At 40.0% G+C, this 24,294-nt stretch overlaps 1 protein-coding gene across 1 annotated transcript in view; it reads left to right on the forward strand.

Annotated features, from left to right (window-relative positions):
- Positions 1-24,294, forward strand: part of CYP97B3 (cytochrome P450, family 97, subfamily B, polypeptide 3) — a 374,464-nt gene that overhangs the window by 315,689 nt on the left and 34,481 nt on the right. The window contains exon 12 of the mRNA XM_089371882.1: positions 9,958-10,019. Coding sequence (XP_089228008.1) covers positions 9,958-10,019 — 62 coding nt within the window. The remainder of the gene's footprint in view (positions 1-9,957; positions 10,020-24,294) is intronic.

Here is a 24,294-nt window from a genome sequence, read left to right on the forward strand (position 1 = left end):
CACCACAAATACATTTGGCCTTCCAGCATTACGGAATGGATTCGCAGACCTACTTGGCACCACTCCGGCATATCCGCAATTTGGAGGGCTACTCTAAAAGCTATGCCCCTAATTCGCGACAACCTACTATGGAAAATTGGGAATGGTGCACAGGTTCGCATCGGATTAGATCCTTGGCCCGGCTCGGGGAATGCTCATCTTCTGCCTGAAGGATTAATTCGACACCTCAATAACAGTGGCATCAAATATTTGGCCCAAATTGGAGACCCGCATCGATCAACTATATTTACACAAGCTTGGGTTACGGATCGACAATGGTTACTGACAGAGGATTGGTCTGCACATTGGCAAGGTTATATTCGGGCCCTCACCGAATCTCACATCAAGTTGCAGGAGGAGGCAGATGAATTAATTTGGGCCCCAGCCAAATCTGGTACTTATGCACCAAAGCTCGGTTACATGAAGTTAATCGAAGCAAAAAAACCGGACATCCTTAAAAACTGGTGGCGGGATGTCTGGCAACTACAGGCACAGCCCCGTACCAGACTTCATATGTGGAACATCATAGCTGATAAACTCCCAACAGGTACCACCCTTAAGAAGCGGGCTTTCTCTGGTCCTACTTGGTGCGTCCTCTGCAAGAAGGAGGAGGAATCGACGGTTCATCTTTTTCTTCACTGCGATGTCACGAAGAATATATGGACACAAGTCACGCAGATGCTTAACATAAATACTGTCTGGCGAGGTGATGACATTCTCACTGCATGGGATCAATGGTGGACCGAGGTGGCCTCCGAAAAGGCCAGGAACCTTCCGCTGGTGGTTTCCTGGTACATTTGGAACAGCCGAAATGGTATTATTTTTGAGGACTATAAAGTCACTTGGCATCTTCTTCCGCCTTCTATCTGCGCGGCCTACACTGAAATTCCCTTCGAGCACAAAGCTAATATTCCACGGAACATACAGCCTGAAATCATCAACAGGGATATGCCCTGGGCTTATTTTGACGGGGCCGCGCCCCTTCATGGATGTGGGGGGGGTATTGTTTTTCATTTATCTGACTCACATTATTATCACTTGAGATTGGGATTGGGGATGGGCTCAAATAACTTTGCTGAGCTGATCACTTTGAGACACCTCCTCTATTTTGCACTTACAAAACACTGCAGTCAAATACAAATATTTGGGGATTCAAAGATTGTTATTGATTGGGCAAACAATACCTCTATTTGTCATGCATACTCTTTGAAACATATCTTGGAAGAAATTGTTTTTCTAAAAACACATTTTGACCAGATCACTGTTTCTCACATTTACAGGGAAAGAAATGCGCTTGCTGACCGGCTCTCGAAAGAAGCGGCGGATCGCCATATAGGTGACTGGCAGATTGAAGAGCACACTCCAGAAGGCGTACACAGTTACTACCACCGCCCATATATCGACGGCCTTCAACAGGGGGATCCTCCTGATACTTAGTAGTTTTTTGATCTACATGTTTATATTTTGTATATAACAGATACTATAACGGCTCTATGTACTGCATGAGGATGTATATGCCTCAGATACCTGTTTTATTTTCTGCCACTAAACTCTGTTATTATCGGCACTTTGTGTTATGGATTACTGTACACAGTATCTATCATTTTTGGACCACTACAGGACGGTTTGTAATCATTTGATCAGTGGTTAATCCACATTACTGCATATGCTTCGGCATCTACTACATGTAATCTCTGTTATTATCTTTATAATAGAAATTACGAACTCTATTTCCTCGGAAAAAAAAAAAAAAAATTAAAAAAATAAAGCAAAAACCCTAACTAATAAAATAATAATATTTTAAGTGAATAAATCGACGGATGATATCAAGAGATGTCTTGATCCTCATCAATGGTCGAGATCATTTCTACATGGATCACTCGAACTAGCCGTTGGATCATTTCCTTTAAATAGGGTGCTAGGGGTCATTTTCAGATCATTGGATCTGTGAGTCTGATACTGAAGAAGCTCTCTTGTAAATCTGTTTCTGGTTAATAAAAGAAGACTTTGGGGTCCATATCTTGCTGGTGTTACTCTCTTGAAATGCTGTGAGATTGTTTAATTTTCTGCATATGTTATTTTCAGCCGTTAATAATAGCTTTTTTGTAGAGTATTGTGAGCACAGGTATCTTGTTCACTTGTTAGGGTTTGGGTGCTGTTAGGGTTTCTGAAGTAATGGCAGGTATCTCCATTACTTCCTGAGATCTAGCAGCATTTTTGCCCTCTTTATTGACGGTTGTTTTGAGCTGTGCAGAAAACATTTTCTGAAGGAATTTTGTGGGCGTTCGGGGAAGTTCTCGGCTGAACCAGCCAACTCCCGCAAGCATTTTTTGTTGAGCCCAGTTGGATTTGATCCTGGGTCTATCATTCGGTTTATTTTTCTAAGTTTGCATGAGAGATTTTCTAAAGTTCTTCACAGTGACGATCTGAAATTTCTGTTCTTTAAAATGTTTTCCGTGCTTACTGCTGAATCTGGCTGTTAAGGGGCCAAATCTGTAAATTAATTCGCTGATCTAGGGTTTCAAATTTCAAGATTTTGCTTTGTACAGTTTTTATTAGGGTTCTCTGTTTTTTTGTATCCACAGGCAGCTCATCTGTCCAAAACAATGGCGTAAGTTATATTTGAATGAACACACAGAGATCCGCCGGCAGCTGGTTTCAATTTGATCTGCGGCTCAGGCAAACGTGGAAAACATTCAGTATTCACCCTCGGCCCAGCGTGTTCAGTGGTCTGCCGTCAGTCTTTACTTTGGCTGGGGGCACGTATCATCACGTATCAACATTCTGTTATTCACTCTCCGCCGTCAGAAGCCTCTGCCGCCCCCCTCAAACTGCAAACGCAGTCAATAGCTTGAAAGATCGAAAATTTGTTTTGATGCACGTTTGCGTAGCAGCTCGATTTTGCCGGCCCAGTTAAGGAGCCCGTCCCAAATAGCTTTCGAAATACTCAAGTAAAATCCGCTGTCAGATCCATTCGCTGCGTGGTTCGTGAAGGCATCAAAGCGTTAGCAGTGGGAGCACCAGGCAAGAAAGTCAGCTTCGATTCGATCCTCAAATCACCGCATTCGTCTATCGCCTTCATCATCGGGGCAGGTGACATCTTTAAACGCATTACTATTCTCCTGAAAAACATTTGCGTGGGTATCAAAAACCTACACACGCCGGCAGCAGGGGCAATCCACGATCCGTAGCAGGTATCGAATTTATTCAACGGGCCAGGTAAATGAGATCTCAAGGTATATCGATTTCACTCAGTGGATCATTCTCTATGCGTTTGCGTTTTGATTTTGTTCGACGGCTTGGGTATACATCCGTAGCATAAAAATCGATTTTTGTTTCGCCGTGGTCATATAGGAACTCTGCGTAACTTTAGATTAGGGTTTCGATCAGTTATGTTTTTTGTTATATTTCAAAGCGTATTTCATTTTTTGACGCATTTAGATCAGTAGCATAGGTTTTCATATATGCCGTTTCAATAGTTTCGTTTCATTTTTGATTTCGATTTTTGATATAAATTCATAAAAATATTTAAGCGTAGTTCCATTTTAGTTATGATTTTAATTTTTTTAGATTTATTTCTTTTATAATGACATTCATGTTGATATTTAGATTTAGCTTTGTTAGATTTTATTCTTTAGGTTTTAATAATAAATCGTTTTCTTTTTTACGATTTTCTTTTTTTTATATATGAAAATAAAAAAAAATAAAAAAGGGATTTATTTAAATTAATTTAGGTTTTATTTAAATTTTAATATAGTTTTAAATTTTCATAGTTTAGATTTTTTTAGTTTTAATATAAAAAATAAAAAAATATTTTTTAATGAGTTTTTTAGGGTTTTAGGTTTAGATTAACTTTTAGATTTTTATTTTTAGATTTTATTTAAAAAAAAAAAAAAAATCGAAAAAATATAAAAATTTTGTGGAAATTTTTTAGATCCAGTTATTTTCGGGAATTGTCATTTCTTTCATGCTGAGATCTAAATTTTCAAGTCGAGATGCGAAATTGATATCTGGTTAATGGTTTATAATTCGTGGCGGTTTAAAGCATTCATTTTTTGAAAATTCTCAATTGCTGGATATCGTTTTGGTCATTCTAGGAGCATTGTGATTTAGTTGATGATAGATGATTGCTGTTCATGGTCCATATTTTTATATCATTTAACAAGTAATCGTTTTAACCACAATCTCTTAAGGCATTGGTCTGCTAAATTAATCAAATCCATCTAGTGCTTTTCATATCGTGTCTCGTGTCTCCCAACCAACTGGTCGACAGTTGGTCTCGTCATCTCTCAGGGTCTACCCCCCTTAGCCGCGGGAGACAGGCTTAAACGGAGGGATCGGGGATCAGAGTGACAGCGCCCGGTCTGAGCATTGTCGTGTCAATTTGCGCGACAACAGGATGACTTGGTCATTGGGTCACAGAAGTCTCATTTTGATCTAATTTTATAAGAAGGAGATTGTTTTGGGTTTTCCCCAAGAAGTGGAGTTTTTCCCTAGTGTGGAGCCTACATTTGGTGTCTTGTCTTTTGTATCTACATTGTTAATAATTGCTTGATGACAGAGAATCAAAATAATTAATAAGAAGACAATAAACTTCACAAGTAATTATTAAGCTAAGGAGAATCAACATTAATCTACACTTGCCCTGATTCTCCAACAATCTCGCGAAACCTTTTTTGGGTTTTAGAGATCCCGTGTTTCTTATGTGAAAAATTGGAAGACCCAAATTTCTACTGCAGCAACTGATTAAGTTCCTTATATTTGTTAATTACTAAACACAATATTCGCTGCATCCTACAACAAATATCGAAACTAATACACTGCAGCCTTCACCAATTCAAATTATATGCAGAAACAAGAAAGTGAGCAAGAAAGAAATACACAGCACATGACACTGTTATTTTTGGACAAATGTCCCCAAAAAAACCCAATGTGGGAAAACCGGTGCAGCAACTGAGAGTTTGTATTATTAAGCAGTAATTTTCTGAATACAATCTTTGGATGCCTTACTGGCTATCCAATACAGAGAATCTGACTGGTAGAAGATTAGTGAGAAATACCTCGCACTATCACCGACGATCTGACACTGATCTAGGCCCTGGACGGTTGGCCCCACGTTGGTTCTGCATCAACCTATGCAGTTCTGCTTCAACCTCTCTAGGGATCTGCGTCACCTCTTCTCGGATCTCCTGCTGTCTGGAGATTCGAACTTCAGGCCTTCTGGTCTCACACCTCGACTTCCTGTACTGAAACTCGTCTCTCCTAGTTGGAATTCAAACTCCCTCTGAAGCTCTGCGCTGCCTCTGCTTGGCCTTATGCTGCCCAGCGTGGCCTTTGCGCTGCCTCTTCTGGATCTCTCTCTGCCTCCTTTGCGATGTATTCCTGGATTAGGAAACTCTCCAATCGGAACTATCCATGCCCCTCACTGCAAGAAATCACTTCGATCTTCTCTCTAGCAACTGTTGCGTTGCCCTCTCTGAGAAATTCGATCTCTTGATCTCTCTCTGATGTGTTTTCCAAATGCCCATCAAGCCTCCTCTTATAATCTTTTCATTGAGAACCAATGGCCCATATTAGATTCTAATAAAAAATAATTAATTATTTTAATAAAACTGCCTCCGGGTGGAATTTCCCAAAATGATTTCTGGGTATTGTGGAATACATGTGTCCTAGCCTCCCTACAAATTTTGAGGCTTAGAGTACATCCGATGCTACTAGAAATCAAAACTCCCTCTTAGCGAGGAATGTGCTCTAGTAATGCTACCTACTGAATCATCATGCTGCTCCGTAACATTTTCCTCTGTGTTGCTGATGTCTAACATCACTGCCCACCGACTACTGCACAAATGCTGCATTTGTATTGTTGCTGACCCTGCCACTACCAACACTGCATTTGCACTGCAACCCTCATAAGTTCTGCATCTGTGCTGCTGTTGGCACTGCCAACACTACATTTGCACTACAATCTTCTCCATTTACTGTTGCTACTGCATTAGCAACGGAAAATCATCCAAAATTATTGAACAGGTGTTCAGCATGATACATTTGTTGTTGGAGTTCTAACCGCTGCTGGTCTTTGCGCTGACCCTCTGAAGCCTCTGCATTGTTGCTGACTCTGCATCGTGCCAACTGCATTGTTGCCAACTCTATTCTGCGTTGCTCAGTCTCTGGGGCTCCTGGTCACTACAACTGTCACTTTGACACTCCTCTGCACCAACTGACACTGGTCCATCCTGCTACTTCTGATCTGGGCTCCCGTAGCAAGGTATTGATCTGAGAGGTGGACTCCTCAAGTATCCTGCCCAACTGCAGTTCTTTCAAACTACAGTACTAGATCACCCCACCTCTCCCCTCAACGTATCTTGGCAACCATGGCAAACTCCTCCTCGATCTTTGCGAATGCAGCCTTGGGATCATGCTTCTCGTCCTTGTCCTTCTTCTTGAGAGGACACTACGTAGCATAGTGACCAAGTTCACTACACTAGAAGCACTTGATCTTCAAAACATCTTTCTTCTTCTTCCGCTGCAATTGTTGCCCCTTAGATGCAAGGGTTGCATTTTCTTCCTCCTCCTTAGGCTTCGCCCCACTGCTGTTGCTGCTATCAAGTTTGCACTTGACTAAGTCTCTCCTCATCTCTTCTTGCTGAAGAGCGGCCCACATCCCTTCCCAATATGGGAATCTCTCTTTGCCCAGGATACTCTGGACAAATACTTGCCATTCTTCTGAGACTAAATTCAAGGCCAGCCTCACCATCTCGGTAGGTTGAGATGTTGACCCCGCAGTGGCCAACGAGTCTCGGATTTCTTGAAGCTTCGCTAGGAACAGATCAATGTGTTCCCCCTTCTGCATCTGCGTGGATCTCATCTTTTGCTCCAAGTACATCTTCCGCTGCTCGGAAGATCCTTTGGATAGCGTGACCAATGGTTCCCACATCTGTTGGGCAATATCTTTGCCGACAATGTGACATACTACGTGATCTCTCACTCCGTCAAGAATCAATCGGTTGGCCTTTTCCATTTCAGCCTTGTATTTCTTGAGCGGATCTGGATCCGCGGGTACAACTACCACATTGTCGACACAGGTTTTGAGATCGTGCTCATTTAGAAGGCATGAGATCCTTGCCTTCTAGATCACATAGTTGGATGCACCTTTTAACTGATCTTGATCTCTTAACCCACTAGCTGCTATCCCATCCAACGAAATGTCGAATTGCCTCCTCTCTCCTCTGCGCAACATTGAGCTAGCCTACGCAGTCCCTACTGAAGTTAGTAGATCTACTCCTCTTTGTTGCTACTTAGCAATAGAGAAATCAAATTCCCTAGCTTGGAATTCTTTGAGGAAGAAATTCCCTCAACAGTGTCTCCTTCTTCCTTCTGACGCTTTTTTGCCCCAGCAACTGCTGCAGAAAATTGCATCTCACTAGAAAACTGCTCTGCGCTGATGCTTCTGCGTTGCTCCCTCTGACACTGGCAAACTTTGATCTGGAAATCTTTCTATCTGTCGACTCACTCAAAGAGAGATTTTCCCACGAAAATTTTGCCCTCCTAGCCTAGACTGCGCAATCCCTCTGGGATTCGATTTGCTGCCTACGCGGCACTTCAACTTCCCTCTTTCTTTTCAGCGCTGGGCTCTTCTGGCTCTACTCTCTTGCTTCACCTGCAGCTCCGATACCATGCGAAAATTTGGAAGACCCAAATTTCTACTGCAGCAACTGATTAAGTTCCTTCTATTTGTTAATTACTGAACACATTATTTACTGCATTCTACAACAAATACTGAAACTACTGCATTCTACAACAAATACCGAAACTAATACTCTACAGCCTTCACCAATTCAAATTATACACGGAAATAAGAAACTGAGCAAGAAAGAAATACACAACACATGACACTATTATTTTTGGACAAATGTTCCCGAAAAAATCCAATGTGGGAAAACCGGTGCAACAGCTGAGGGTTTGTATTATTAAGTAGTAGTTTTCTGAATACAATCTTTAGATGCCTTACTGGCTATCCAATACAGAGAATTTGACTGGCATAAGATTAATGAGAAATACCTCACACTATCACTGGCGATCCGACACTAATCCAAGCCCTGGATCGTTGGCCCCACACTGGTTCTACACAACTTCTGCATCAGCCTATGCAGTTCTCCGTCAACCTCTTTGGTGATCTATGTCACTTCTTCTTAGATCTCTTGTTGTTTGGAGATTCAAACTTCAGGCCTTCTGGTCTCACACCTTGGCTTCCTGTACTGAAACTAGTCTCTCCTAGTTGGAATTCGAACTCCATATGAAGCTCTGTGCTACCTCTGCTTGGCCTTACGCTGCCCAGCGTGGCCTCTGCGCTGCCTCTTCTGGATCTCTCTCTACCTCCTCTGCGATGTATTCCCGGATTAGGAAACTCTCCAACCGAAACAATCCACACCCCACACTGTAAGAAATCACTTAGATCTTCTCTCTAGCAACTGTTGCGTTACCCTCTCTGAGAAATTCGATCTCTCGATCTCTCTCTAATGTGTTTTCCAAATGCCCATCAAGCCTCCTCTTATAATCTTCTCGTTGAGAACCAACGACCCAGATTAGATTTTAATCAATGGCTCAGATCATTTTGGCTTGATCCTCGTCTTCTTCTAGAAGTTTCACCCTCAGTTTGATTAATACCCTTTAATTATTTTAATTTCCTAAGTTTAGACTTAGGCACCCATTAAAAATAATTAATTATTTTAATAAAACCGTCTCTGGGTGGAATTTCCCAAAATGATTTTTGGGTATTGTGGAATACATGTGTCCTAGCCTCCCCGCAAATTTTGAGGCTTAGAGCACATCTGATGCTACCATAAATCAACACCTTAGTCTCTTAGACACAAATTGAGACTAGAACACCTGTCCGATGCTACCAAAATCTAACATGTCCCTCGTTAAGAGTGAGTGTTGATTTTTGTGTAGCATCAGGAGGTATTCCCACATGCCTAAGTCAACCTAGAAGAATTATGAAAGATTAAATTAAAAAAATTGATTTTTGGAGCATCAAGTCGGCATCAAGTTTTGCACCTATTTTTCCAACATTCCAAGGAAGCAGGATCCAAGAGCTCAAAGGAATTTTTTCAAAGTTCAAAATCATCAGCGAACAGTCTGTCTTGTCATTGCAAACCCATTGTGCAAATTTGTAATGTAAATGATGTTAGTACAACTGTTTAATCATGTAACAACCTAGGTAAGCCTATGATTTTGGCGACGAGTTTCATCCTAGGAGGTTTTTCATCTCACTGATTGTCAGTGTTTCTAAACACAGATGATTGGCATAGTTTTTCTCTCCAGCCTCCCCCCAAAGCTAGGGTGGAATTTATTGTCGAAGTCTTAGGTGAGTCCTAGTGTTTTAGTCGAGCCAATTGTAAAAGTGATTTGGGAATAATTTAAGCGAATTGGCTAAATTATTTTATTACAAATTATTTGGTCGACTAGATCATATTAAGTCGCCAAATTGGGTAAATATTATGAGGGTCTATAAAGACCGAGTATTCCCCCTTCAAGGGTTGAATTTGTAAAATTTTATGTAAAAAATATTTTTCAATGAATACGAGGCAAACGGATGTAAAAAAATAATAAATAGCCATAGAAAATAGAGTAATAAGAGACTAATAGCATGGACTAAGGCTTCCTCGAAGTCACTAGTTTGCCCAATTTATTTTGGGACTTATTTGAATTTAATCTGTTGTATTAGTGAACTAACTAGGAAGATGTTGTTCAGATCAGTTGCAGCCATGGATGATCCCCACATGGATTAAGATATACTCGAGTAGTTAGGATTTGTTTTCTATGGATTTGTTTATGATAACTTAAAAGTACTTGGCATGCTATTTTGGTAAGTAACTGAATCATAATGATAATTGACTATATTGTTTCTCCCTTTTACAGGTGGGTATAGAGGGGACAAGGATGGGTATCCGATACCACAGGGAACTGACATCTTTATTTCGGTAAGTTTGATGATATGAAATGCAAACATTCATCTGCAACTCTTATGTGTATTGTGATTATATCATCTAGAGATTAGGTTATTGGATCTTACTTAAAGTTGGAACATTTTTAAATGCAATTCAATGCTGTTCATAGTCATGGCCTGCTCACTTCCTTAATTCATGGTCTTGATTTTTTTTGTTTGAATAATGCATCATAAATCTCAATAAAAATCTATAAATATGTACATCAAGATCAAAGTATACAGGAGCCAAAGGACAGGCACAAGGGAAAGCCTGGCCTACATATCTGCCATATCCTAAGGCTGATTGGAAACTCATTTGTAGGGCTCACTGCATCGATTGTTATTTTCTCACATTATTTTAGCTATTTATGTCAGTGAAATGTATACATCAAGATCAACATATGCAGGAGCCAAAGGATGAGCACAAGAGAAAACCTGGGCTACATATATGTTATATCCTAAGGCTGATTGGATTCCAGAAACTCATTCATCAGGCTCATCGCCTCAATTCTTATTTTCTCACAATGTTCTAGCCATTTCTGTCAGTGAAATTGTGAACTTTGAGGATGCTTGCCCGTATAGTTTTCAAAAGCTAGGGTTGCACATCTAGTTTTTTCTTTCTTTTATACTTCGCTTCAAATATGATCATCGTTTTGTAATAATTATGTCATCTTAGCTTGGCTGCGTTTCCTTGTATACATCTGTGTTGATGCCAGTACGAATTCTGAGGGTGAGAACTTGTGTTAATTGTCATTGGTCTCAATGGGGGGTTCCTAACGCATATTTGTGGGGATCATACCATATTTGGATATAAGTTGACAAAAAACAAAACTGCTAATGTATCAACAGTTTTGTGTACGCTGTTGAAAGGTGGACCCAAATAAAAGCAAATTTGAGCCCATGCATTATGCAAGTATAATGCATCTACTTAATATTTTTCCAGCTGTATGATATAGGATTCCATGTGGCTGTCAATTTGCTTCCTTTGTTGGGACATTGGAAACGTCTTAGGCATATTTAATGAGTCTGTATCTTTTCTCCCTACAAAAATTTCACTCATTAGAGTCCAAAGCAAATGTATAGACTCCTGTAGTACATCATCAGGCTATGTCAATTTGACCATATCTATTGTCTTAGATATTTATACTATATAGTACAAATGTGTCCAAGCACTTGTGACTTCTATTTACTGACTAAATTTGGGACTTTGTCACATCTGAGTTAGTGAGTACAAATTCTTACTCATATATTCTACTTTTTGTTAATTTGGCAGCTCAGTGACAAATTCCAACCATTGGACGAAATTCTTCTCTCCGAGAGGACCAAAATTGACTTTTGAAGCACTCAATTTGGACAAGGAAATATATATTTTTGATGATGAAACCCACATTGGCACATTTGTTCAGGTCGGCCTCGAAGCTCAACAAGCCCTTCTCCAACACATATGAGTACAAGTCGAGTCCTCATTTGGCATTAAATCATCGACGCAACACATTCTTCTCTCTCCTCATCTGATTGGTTTGTACAGCTCAGGAATCTTTCGCATGTGCTAAGGGCAGGTGTCTCTTTTTGATTGGCCAAATTTCAGATCTATTTCAGGGCGTTGACCAGGGGCTTTTTGACTGATTTTCACTGCAATTTCTCTTGGGATATTCTGTTTGACTAGGCTGCATTGAAGGGCGCAAAAACCAAGGCAGTCTGGCCACTTTGACGGCAAACTGATTTCAGACTTTTACTGCAGGCTTCATCACTGCCTTGACTGAGTTTGACCGCCCAGATTGGGACTGTTTTCACTAAGTTTTGACCAGCAAAAGAGGCCGAGTTGGAAGACCCTTGACTGAGCTCTTGGAGGACTGTTTTGACTGTTGACTGTTAACTGATTAGGGCACACATTGCTGTTGTTGACTGCTGTTGACTTGGACAGATTTGCAGTTGCACCAGAGTTGACTTTTGTTGACTCTCTCTCTCTCGTCGCTGATTTGGATAATTGCTTGGCATATTGACTTGATTGGATATTGGATGTTGGCTAGTTAAAGCTTGATTTTGACTCTTGGATGATGTACTCTCTTTGCTGAACATTTGAAGACAATCTAATAGAAGAATAATTGCAAAGGGTTTCCCCCCTTGTGGGGTTTTTCCTTGGTCATTGACCAAACATTGTGTCTTGTCTCTTTACTGTCTTTCATTGTGCATATTGTAAAATTGTTCTGTCTTCTATTGCTCTGTTGTTATTGGTTAATTGAAGAGGTGGAAATTGTAAATTGGATGCTATTGGAAATTGTTGAAGTGATAGTTGCAGCACAGAACAATACTTGAAACGAATTAACATGGTATCAGAGCTGAAGTGAAGACAAACCCAACAGACATAGAGCAAGAGCATCCATCTTCGAGCAGCTGACAAAAAAAAAAAATCATTTTGGTTTGGTAAAAATGTCTATCTCATACTTCAATGATAATGAAAGGCTAGCTGATGTATCTAACTTTGCAGCTTGGAAAACCAGGATTAATGTCACCTTAGAATAGTATGATGTCTTTGAATATGTTGAAGGAAAGATTTCAGTGCCATGAGAAAATGCTCCCCAAGCTGTCTAGTCCAAGTACAAGAAAGATGAGATTAAAGCTAGGAAGATCATTATTGATTCTTTAAGAGATCATCTACTTGTTTATATTTCATCTTTGAAGACATTCAAATAAATGTACAATAAGATTGTTGGCATGTATGAAGTGAACAATTTGAGCCACATTATGGATTTGAAAAATCAACTCAAGGAATTTAAGATGCACAAGGGAGACACTGTGCAACCATTCTTCATGAGAATCACTCAAATCAGGGATCAACTCTAGACTACTCAAGAAATTGTACCTGACAAGGAATTGGTGATCACTGCCCTTAGTGGCCTTCCTTTATCACGGGACATGTTCATTACTTCTATCAACAATAGGGAAAGGGTTCCTTCTTTTGATGAGCTACTTGCTTTATGCAATCAAGAGGAAAGAATGATGATATCTAGGGGAAAAATTCAAAGCCCAAATGAGGGAGAGCCTATTGCCTTCGTTGCTCAAGGGAAGAAAAAAATAAGAAGAAAGGAAAGGGAAATCCATCTAATGCAAGAAGACCTCAAGCCATCCGAGACTCCAAGGACTCAAGAAGATGAGATAGAGATGTTGAACGCTACAATTGTCATCGAAAAGGTCACTATGCTTGAGATTTCCCTGAGAAGCGAGATGCTCCAAGAAGAAATACTTCATGGTCCTACAACAATAATTGTGGCTACAACAATAGCAGGTCATATGATAGAAGAGATGATAGAAGTTTTGAGAAATCTAAAGGGCAATGGTTAAGATGATTTCTCTTTTTATGATAATTGCTTGTGATTTCTTTTTACTTTTCTTACTTACTAGCTTCTTCACTTATTATTATGTTCAATATCTTCAAACAACTATGAAAACAAGAAGAACAATAGTACACATGAACACAAAATGTAGGCTACAAGCCAGGGCCAAAACCTCTCCACTTGAGAGGAAAACCTGCAAAATATCTTCTCTTCTTATAGACTCTTCAATTGACGAATTCCAAGACCTCTAGAGCAAGACCAATACCCTCCAAGGCCAATTCCAACCTTTTTGAATGATGTGCTTCACTTGTCCAAGTCAAACCTAGTCAAATCTCTTCCAGCAGCACAACTTCGACCCCTAGCATCAGAATTTCGGCCTCTATTGTAGGTCTGAAATTTTCGACCCCCTGCAACTGCCATTGCATCCACACGTGTGAGCGAAATTAGCCTCCCAAGGCCTCCCAACAACTTCGCTTGCCTTACTTCCTTGTCTAGGGCTAGTTGGTGACTTCGTAGACCCTTCTTCCAGTAGATAGAGAATTTCAACCTTGAAGCTACAAACCCTAGCTTCTCTTCTTCGCATGTGTGAGAGAGAATTAGCCCAATAACAATCTTTCTTCGTCCTCTTCCTTCTTAGTGTTAGGATATTCCGACACATAGGAAATAGTTAAGTATAACTTGGTCTAGTGTAGAGTTAGGTAAAGTGTGTTTCTTTACTATGTACTTTTGTAACTTACAATTCGACAGTCATGATATGTTCTAGACATGAAGTGATCCGATTGTTCATTCTCTCCTCAGTATTACCAACACTTGATTCGTGGCTTAACACTCGAATGGTCCATGATCTCTATTTAAAGAGCATGGAGGGTCATTTGTAGGGTAACCGTTCATGAGAGAAGCTTATGTAAATTTTATTCTTTTATTAATAAATTGCTTGAAGTGGTCGCATTGGCTCAAGCCATGGAATGTTTCTCTCTTTGAGGGTTTTAACCACGTCAAGAATACTGGTGTATTGATCTGTGATTTGTTTGTGAGCAGTGTCCTTTGGTGTTCTGTCTGAAGAACTTACCCTGTAAATTCCTACACTTAGCTTGCCTTCTTGCTCTTCTCCTTCACTTGAATGAGTGAGTGATGAATGTGTCTCAAGGAGGTCGAGTTCCCTCCTTTATATAGGTTCTTCAAGGTGGACATGGCTCCTCAAAATAGGCCGACTTGGTCTTGAAGGGTATGTTAACACTTTTAATAAAAATAATTTTCTTTACAAGTTACAATGTGCCTGATGGGTTCTTCAACTTATGACAATGACTCTTTTGACTTCTTGACCTGGGACAAACCCTAGAAGCACTCAATGGGTGCTTGACCTATAAAATAAAAGAGCTTGAGCATGAAACCCATGCTCCAAAAAGAATAATAATAATTTTCTTTCATTTTACAATATACAAGAATCAAAAGTACATTTCATATTTATGATGACCGAACCTAGTTACACATTTTTTTCGACACTCCCTCTTAACTAGGGAGGTATTCATAAATGGTACTTAGACATTCTCAATCTGAAGAGATCTCATAAGAAGAGTCAGATTGGTAACCCATCTATTTAGCATCATATCAACCAACATTGTCATGTAGCAAGGCCTTGACTAATAGCTCTATCTCTCCACAAGATCAGAGCACAATGCCGGCGAGACCAATGATTTATAGACACCATCACCATTGTCTCTTAAGATACATACCCCCCCCGGGTGTTCACAGAGTATGACCTTCCTTGGACTATTTTTATCTTGGATAGCTAGTCCTCAAAGAATATTATTCCACGACTACTCTTATCTTGGATGCCCTACCTCATCCTCAAAGAATATCGGATGCCAGATGCTTACCCAATCCTCCATTTTGTCTTCTCAATTGAAGAAAAGAATGATGTGCCTATCTCTCCCTCTCAACCAAGGAGGATACATCAACCAAACCAAGCTTGTCTCTCAAATGCACAAGCTTCTTATTGGGAAGAGATTTTGTCAATATGTCAGCTACGTACTCATCGGTGGAGATGTATTGTAGCTACAACACACCATCTTGTACTAGCTTCTGAATGTAGTGATATTTGTTGTTGATATGCTTTGTCTTTCCATGAAATATTGAGTCTTCAGAGAATCTTATACAATTGTTCTTATCACAATGTATGACTGTAGGGTCCATTGGTCCTTCAAATAGGTCGGATAGTAGCTTCCTTAACCAGACAGCTTCTCTGCTTTCTTCACAAGTTGCAATATACTCAGCCTCAGCACTACTCAAAGCAACTATTTCTTGTTTTTTGCTCATCCATGAGATCATGGAGGATCCCAAACTAAAACATCCTCCGGTAGTGCTAATTCCATCTTGCTCATTTCCTCGTCAGTCATAATCTATATATCCAATCAAGTGGACATCATTCCTTCGATCATATTTCAGACAATAGTGGATGGTTCCTTGCAAATATCTCAGTATATGTTTTGCTACTATCCAATGATCATGCCTTGCCTCCACTTGGAATTGACTGAGATCATTTACTGCAAACCACATGTTTGGTCGACTGTTCACCAAGTACATCAGTGAGCCAATCAATTGTTTATACTTGGAAGGATCCACATGGCTTGATTCGGAACTCCTTAGTCTTTTTAAGTTCGTGATCATCAGGGTTGTCATTGGTTTGCAATCCATCATGTCGAACATTTTCAACATTTTGATCACATACTTTCCTTGACATAGATAGATCTCATCAGGTCCTTTCCAAACTTCTAGTCCAAAATAGTAGTGCATCAACCCTAGATCCTTCATGTCAAATTATGTTGCTAGTTGCTTACATTCTTCAATTCGATCTTCCACACCTGTCAAGAGAAGATCATCCACATACAGAAGAATGATCACAGACTCTCCCTTCACAACCTTAATAAAAAGGTTCGAATCAGCATAACTCTTTGTGAAGCCTAATCTTTGTAAGTATGCATCCATCCTAGCATATCATGCCCTTGGTGCTTGCTTGAGGCCATATAATGCCTTCTTCAATCTGCAGACATATGCCTTTCTATCTTTAACTTCAAATCCCAAGGGTTGCTCTATATAGACTTCCTCATCAATTGTGCCATTCAGGAATGCAGTCCTGACATTCATTTGGTGGATGTTCCATCCCATTAATGCTGCCAAAGAGACCAAAGAACGAATAGTTGTATACCTTGTTGTTGGAGCAAATGTCTCTTCATAGTTGACGCCTTCTAGTTGAGAGAAGCGCCTAGCCACAAATTTTACCTTACATTTATCAATACTTACATCTGTTGTATGTTTGATCTTGTAGAGCCATTTGGAAGTTACGATGGATTTGTCTTCAGGCCTAGGTACAATCTCCCAAACTCCATTCTTCATTATAGATTGATATTCTTCATTCATGGCATCCTTCCATTCTTGGCAATTGACAACTTCTTCAAAAGTGGATGGCTCTGCTTCTATTAGTTTTTTCATGTAGGTTACACACCCAGAATATCATTTGGGCTTCTTGCTTTTCCTGAATGTACCTTGAGTTTCTCCATGACCTTCTGCATCTAGAAGTGTAGACTTCAACCAATTAGGTATTTTTCTAGTTTCGGGGATTACTGTAGGTTGTATAAGTTCACATGGACCTTCTTCTTCAAATATCAGAAGTTCTTCATCATCAGATTCCATAGGGAGATCCTTTGATTTCTTGAATGCAATACATTCGTCAAATATCACATCTCACCTGAATTCTATTCGGCGTTCTTCCTTTATGTAGATCCTATAGGCCTTAGAAGAGTTACTGTAGCCCACAAACATTCCCTTCATGCCAGATGGATCCAACTTCTTCCTTTTGTCCTTAGGTATATGAATATAGACAGGACAACCAAAAATTCGGAGACGATCTACAGTTGGTTTCTTTCCAGTGAACACTTCTTTGGGAGTCTTGTTATCTAGTGACCTGTGGGGACTTTGATTTTGTATGTATACAACTGTCTTTGTAGCTTCACCCCACAGAAATTTCAGTAAATCTTGATCATGTAGCATTGCTTTTACACTTTCTTCAATGGATCGATTCTTTCATTTTGCAACTCCATTTTGTTTGGGATTATATGGGACTATCAGCTCCCTCTTAATCCCAAACTCCTTACAGAAATCTATGATTTCCTTAGATGTGTATTCTCCTCCATTATTGGATCTTAATATCTTGATTCTTCTTTCTGTAAGGTTCTCTACTCCAGCTTTGAATTCTTGAAATTTGGTAAATACTTCATCTTTGGATTTCATTAGGTAATCCCAACTTTTTCTTGAATGGTCATCTATAAATGTGACATAATATATATGACCTCCGAGTGATTTAGGAGTCATAGGACCACAAACATTAGAATGAATAATATCCAAGACTTCTTTTGACTGTGAAGCACTACTTCCAAATGGTCTCTTGGTGTTTTTACCCAATGCACACCCCTTGCATACTCCTTCGTGATCTTCTTTCAATTCAGGGATTCCATCTACTATTGAATTTAGAGTTGGAAGGATTTTGAAATGGAGATGACTGAATCTTCTATGCCAAAGTTCACATGGGCTGATTTCAATGTGAACTAAAGCTTGAGCAAGAGGAGATAGCAACCTATAAAGTCTTCCTTCATGAATCCCAATCACTCTAGCATTTTCTATGCTTGAGTTTTTACCCCATACTACAACTTTTCCATCAATGAAAGCCACTCTATCACCTTTATCTTCTAGACTTGAAATGGAGAGTAAGTTCTTATGCAAACTTGGAACAAATAGGATGTTGTTGAGATGAATATTGCCTCCATTCTCCAGCTCTATTGAGGTTGATCCAATTCCTCTCACAGGATAGCTCTTATTATCACCAAGCTCTACGGAGTAAGAAGAATTTCCTTTTGACAATGTTTTTAGTTGCTTGTGATGACCAGTCATGTGTCTTGATGCTCCACTATCGATCACCCAAATGCTCTCATCTTGAAATGTGCCAATGAGTGCTGAGAAGAGTCCTTCGTCCTTTGTCTTGGTCACTTCCTTCTTTGGGGTAAATAGGATATTCCATACTTCTTTGATGCCTTTCTTGAGATGACTTGCCACCTTTGAACACTTCTTTAGAAACTTCTTCAATGTAGTAGAGATCTTCATAATGCCCTTTGCCAACCTTAGCTCTGATACCATGTTGAGAAATCTAAAGGGAAATGGTTAAGATGATTTCTCTTTTTATGATAACTGCTTGTGATGTCTTTTTACTTTTCTTACTTATTAGCTTCTTCACTTATTATTATGTTCGGATATCATCAAATAACTACCAAAACAGGAAGAACAATAGTACACATGAACACAGAATGCAGGTTGCAAGCGAGGGCCAAAACCTCTCCTCTTGAGAGGAAAACCCTAAAAATATCTTCTCTTCGTATAGAATCTTCAATTGATGAATTCCAAGACCTTTAGAGCAAGACCAATACCCTCCAAGACCAAGTCCAACTTTTTTGAATGATGTGCTTACCTTGTCCAAGTCAAACCCTATCAAATCTCTTCTAGCAACACAACTTCGACCCCCAACTTCAGAATTTCGGCCTCTACTGCAGGTATGAAATTTTCGGCCCCCTGCAACTGCTACTGCATCCACACGTGTGAGTGAAATTAGCCTTCCAAGGCCTCTCATCAACTCCGCTTGCCTTGCTTCCTTGTCTATGGCTAGTAGGTGACCTAGTAGTAGATAGAGAATTTCGACCTTGAAGTTGCAAACCATAACTTCTCTTCTTTGCACGTGTGAGAGAGAATTAGCCCAAAAGCAATCTTTCTTCGTCCTCTTTGTTCTTCGCTTGCCTTCTTGCTCTTCTCCTTTGCTTGAATAAGTGAGTGATGAATGTGTCTGAAGGAGGTCGAGTTCCCTCCTTTATATAGGATCTTCAAGGTGGACGTGGCTCCTCAAAATAGTCCGACTTCCCAGCAGCCAGGCCGACTTGGTCTTCAAGGGTATTTTGACACTTTTAATCGAAACAATTTTCTGTACAAGTTACAGTGTGCCTAATGGGGTCTTCAACATATGACAATGACTCTTTTGACTTCTTGACCTAGGACAAACCCTAGAAGCACTCAATGGGTGCTTGACCTATAAAATAAAATACCTTCAGCATAAAATCCATGCTCCAAAATAATAATAATAATTTTCTTTCATTTTACAATATATAAGAATCAAAAGTACTTTTCATATTTATTAAGACCAAACCCAGTTACACATTTTTTTTCAACAAGAAGAGATGGAAGAAGGAATGAGAGAAGAAGAGACTCTCCCAATGATCGCGAAGAAGGCTATCGTCCACAAAAGAGGTTAAGAAATTCCAGGTATGAAAGTAATGCAACTGCTAGTCAATCTAAATATATTCTTATTTCGTCCCTCTCTAGTTCTTCTCCTTTGTATTCATATGATCGCTGGCTAGTAGATAGTGGGGCCTCTCGACATTGCTCCGAGTATAAGGAAATCCTCTCAAATCTAGTTAAGAGGGAGACAAGCTTAAAAATTATTCTTGGAGTCAACACTGAATATTCGTTGAAGGGCCTTGTAATATCAAATTTGATTTGGACTTTAGGGAATCCATTACTCTTAATGAAGTGATGTATGTGCCTGAATTAAAGAAAAACTTGGTCTCCATTTCTGCTTCGCAAGATAAAGGAATGAGGGTAGCCTTCATAACAGGAAAAGTCCTCACCTGGCTGAAGGAATCTTGAATGAAAGAATTTTTTACATTGGGATGAAGAGTAGAAGGACTCTATAGAGTCATTGGAAGACCCCTTCTAGCAATGGCCCACAATACTAATCATCAAAGCGAGCTATGGCACCAAAGGTTGGCTCAAGCCTCATCTACATTATGAATCCCTTCCGAAATTGAAGAAGTTGGTCTCTTGGATCCCTGATGTTCGAGCTCAACATGATGGAGTATGTCTAAGATGTGACAGTGGGAAGAAGACAAGAGGACCATTCCCCTCTAGCCAGAATAAGTCTAATGACATCCTCCAACTCATTCATTTTGACATATGTGGACCAATGCTTGTACATTCTCTTGGAGGCCATCTCTACTACATAACTTTCATTGATGTCTTCTCCAGGAAAACATGGATATATTACTTGAAGCACAAGGACAAGGCCTTCAACATATTCAAGGACTTCAAGGCTTTAGTTTAAACTCAAACAGGAAATAAAATAAAGGTCTTCAGGTCCAACAACAGAGGAGAATAAATCTCGAATGAATTGATAGATTTTGCAAGAAGGAAAGTATCAAGAAGGAGACTATTGTGCCCTATAATCCCGAACAAAATGGAGTGGGTGAAAGAAAGAACAAGTCTATTGTGGAAGTTGCTCGTGCCATGCTCCATGATAAAAAGTTGTCGAAGTTCCTTTGGGGAGAAGCAACAAATACAAGAGTATATGTTCAAAACAGGGTTCCTCATCAAGCATTGGACAATAAAACTCCCGAAGAAATATTCACAGGTGTCAAGCTTGACATTGGACATCTCAGGATATTTGGTTGCACTGTGTATTTCCATGTGCCGAAGGATAAAAGGAACAAATTGGAAGCCACCAGAAGAAAAGGTACATTTGTTGGGCTTTGTGAAAATTCTAAAGCATTTAGAATATATATTTATGGGCAAAGGAAGTTTGAAATTAGCAGGGATGTTACATTCAATGAAGATGTTGCCCTTGAAAAAGCAAGGGACCTTCCTCCACCTCCTCCTCCTGAGAAGAAATCTAATGATATGGATATTCTAGAAGATCCTTCCATGCCAGTATCTGAGAGGGACATTGTTGATGATCCCATGGAGCCCATGGACCCCTTGGATCTCCTCCAAGTGAACCTCTTACCAGGAAAAGACCATTGTGGCTTCGAGATACGTTATAGGATGCTAAGAGACACATTCCCTCTAGAGGTACTTTTAGAGAAAGCAAGAAACCATGTCAATATCAGGGATGTAAATTGATTCAAGCTGCGTATTAGGGGAATTTTGAGGTCTAAAATGGGCATCCTAAGGAAATTATAAAATAATAGTGGAAATAATAAAATAAGATTAGATTACATCATCAAATTTTAGAGGGAAAAAGGAAAAAGCTATTTTTTCAACTCGTATTTTCAACTTATCTCCCTATTGGTTTACTCAAATTTCGAGCGACAACATTGTTGGGTGCAGAATTTGATTCCTCATCCAAGGACTATCCATGATGCATACTTTCGATGCAATCATGTTTTTTCATGTATTTCTTATTTCTCGTGTAGCAGGGTCCATCGAAAGTATGCATCATGGATACTCCTTGGATGAGGAATTAAATTTTGCATCCAACGAGTACTCTCGCTCGAAATTTGAGTAAAACCTTGTGAAGATAATTTGAAAATACGAGTTGAAAAAGTAGTTTTATTATTTTATTATTTTTTAATCTTTTTACTTTTTTACTCCAAAAATGGTGAATCATCCCCCATGGTTGACATCATCATCTTGAATCCTATTGGTTCTTATAAAGTTTATTTTGGCTGTACACTTTTCTTAGGAGGCCCATTTTAGACCTCAAAATTCCCCTAATGCCACCTACCTTTGAAGAAGTTGTAAAGAAGCAAGTATGGAAAGATGGCATGGCCCAGGAATACAAATCTATTATGAATAATGATGTTTGGGATGTCGTTCTAAGACCGAGGAAGAAATCCATGGTAACCTCCAAATGGCTCTACAAGATCAAGCATGGGGTTGATGGAATCATCAAAAAATACAAGGCAAGGTTCGTAGCCCGAGGGTTCTCCCAGAAAAAGGGAGAGGATTATTTTGATATGTTTGCTCTAGTGGCTTGCTACACCACCATTTGATCCATTGTTGCACTTGCAACTTTTCAAGGATGGACTCTTTACCAGACGGATGTGAAGACTGCTTTCTTGCATGGTTTGCTTCAAGAAGTATATGTTGAACAACCTCCAGGATTTGAAGTTCATGACAGAAAGACCCATGTGTCTCGATTGAAGAAAGCTCTCTATGGATTGAAGCAAGCCCCTCCGTGCTTGGTATGCCTGCATTGACAATTACTTGATGAAGTTGGGATTCACAAGGAGCAGTGTCGACCCAAACTTGTATTTCAAAGTGGTCCAAGGTATGCCTCTCATTTTGGTATTATACGTTGATGACTCATTCTTGACAGGTGCATACCCTCTCATTCTGAATGTAAGAGGAGTTGGCTTCTGAATTCCAGATGAAAGATCTTAGTTTGATGCACTATTTCTTAGGACTAGAGGTATGGCAAAGGCCCGGGTGAGATATTCCTTTCATAAGGCAAATATGTTGTGAAACTGCTAGAGAGATTTGGCATGGTTGAATGCAAATCCTTGCCTACACCTATGGAGATGAATTTCAAGAAGCAATGTGGAGAGGTTGCTGGACCAGACCTAGCAAACCCTTATGCGTATAGACAACTGGTTGGTGCTCTGATGTTCATCGTGAACACTTGTCTTGACATATGCTTCGCAATTAACTCTTTGAGCCAGTTATGACCGAGCCTCACCATGTATATTGGGTCTTTGCCAAGCATGTATTGAGATACCTACATGGGACTATTAACCTTGGACTGAGATATGTCGCTAGAGATGTTGGACTACATGGATATACAGACGCAGATTGGGCTAGTAGTGTTGTCGACAGGAAGAGTACTTCCAGATGATGTTTTAGTCTAAGATCTTCCATGGTATCTTGGATGAGCAGGAAGCACCGCTGAAGCCGAGTATATTTCAACCAACCTGGCGAGTTGTGAAGCAATTTGGTTGAGGAATCTCTTTGGAGAGCTATTTGAGCAGGTCCTAGACATAACAGTTATTTATTGCGACAACAAGAGTGGGATTCGTTTGTTAGAGAATCATGTATTCCATGACAAGTCCAAGCATATTGAGATTAAATATCGTTACATCAGATACATGGTGCAAGGAGGAGCCGTGAGACTCCTTCACATTTTTACAGATGAGCAAATATCCATTATCCTCACCAAGGCTTTGCCGAAAAGAAAGTTCCTGGCCTTCAGAGAGCAGCTTGGACTGATTAAGATGACCCTTTCGGATAAGGTTACTGGATGATCAAGAACACTGAGCAGTGTTCTTCCCCCCTAGTTGAGCTCCTCGGGTGAGGAATGGAGTTGATGGGCTCTTAGGGATGAGAGACCTCCGACTGATAGGGTGTAGAGACCTAGGATTTCCCCTAGTCAGAGTATGCCCTAGTTAGTGGCCTTCCCACTTAGTGGGATAACCTCCCCATTTGGCCAATGGGATGAGGGACTTGGGATAGAATGTGATCCCTACCCCTTGCAGTAGGTAGATCTCACCCAAGTCGGTGGATGAAAGTGTTCTATCATCTGACTCTCTAAGGTTAAGATGGATGATTTGGGACAATAGGGTAGAGTGTGATACTTACCTCTGGTAAGTTGTTCTCACCTATTATCAGGGACTTTGGGATAGAGTTTTATCCCTACACATTGGGGTAGGTTTGATCTTGCCCGTTGTTTTTAGTTCCGGCTGGTAGCTATGGGTCCCTGATGGTGATGATTCCAAGTGGTAGTTGAGTCTCCCCAGTGGTAATGGAGATAGGGTGATAGCTAGAGATCCCTTGCAACGATTCTTCTTCTCTAGATTCAAGAGTGTTCAACATGAGATGAGCAGGGATGCACATGACAAGATGTCGAGATACTTGTGATGATCACATGATACAGTTGAAATTTCTCCCTAGTTGAAAGGGAGTGTTAATTTAGTAGCTCAATGACAAATTCCAACCATTGGACTAAATTTCTCTTTCGGGGAGGACCAAAATTGACTTTTGAAGCACTCAATTTGGACAAGGAAATTTGTTTTTTGATGATGAAACCCACATTGGCACATTTGTTCACATCGACCTAGAAGCTCAACAAGC

This window comes from Pinus tabuliformis, chromosome 8 (genome assembly GCF_031772625.1).
Source record: "Pinus tabuliformis cultivar Carrire ecotype Pingquan chromosome 8, CPIR1, whole genome shotgun sequence".
Taxonomy (NCBI): Eukaryota; Viridiplantae; Streptophyta; class Pinopsida; order Pinales; family Pinaceae; genus Pinus; species Pinus tabuliformis.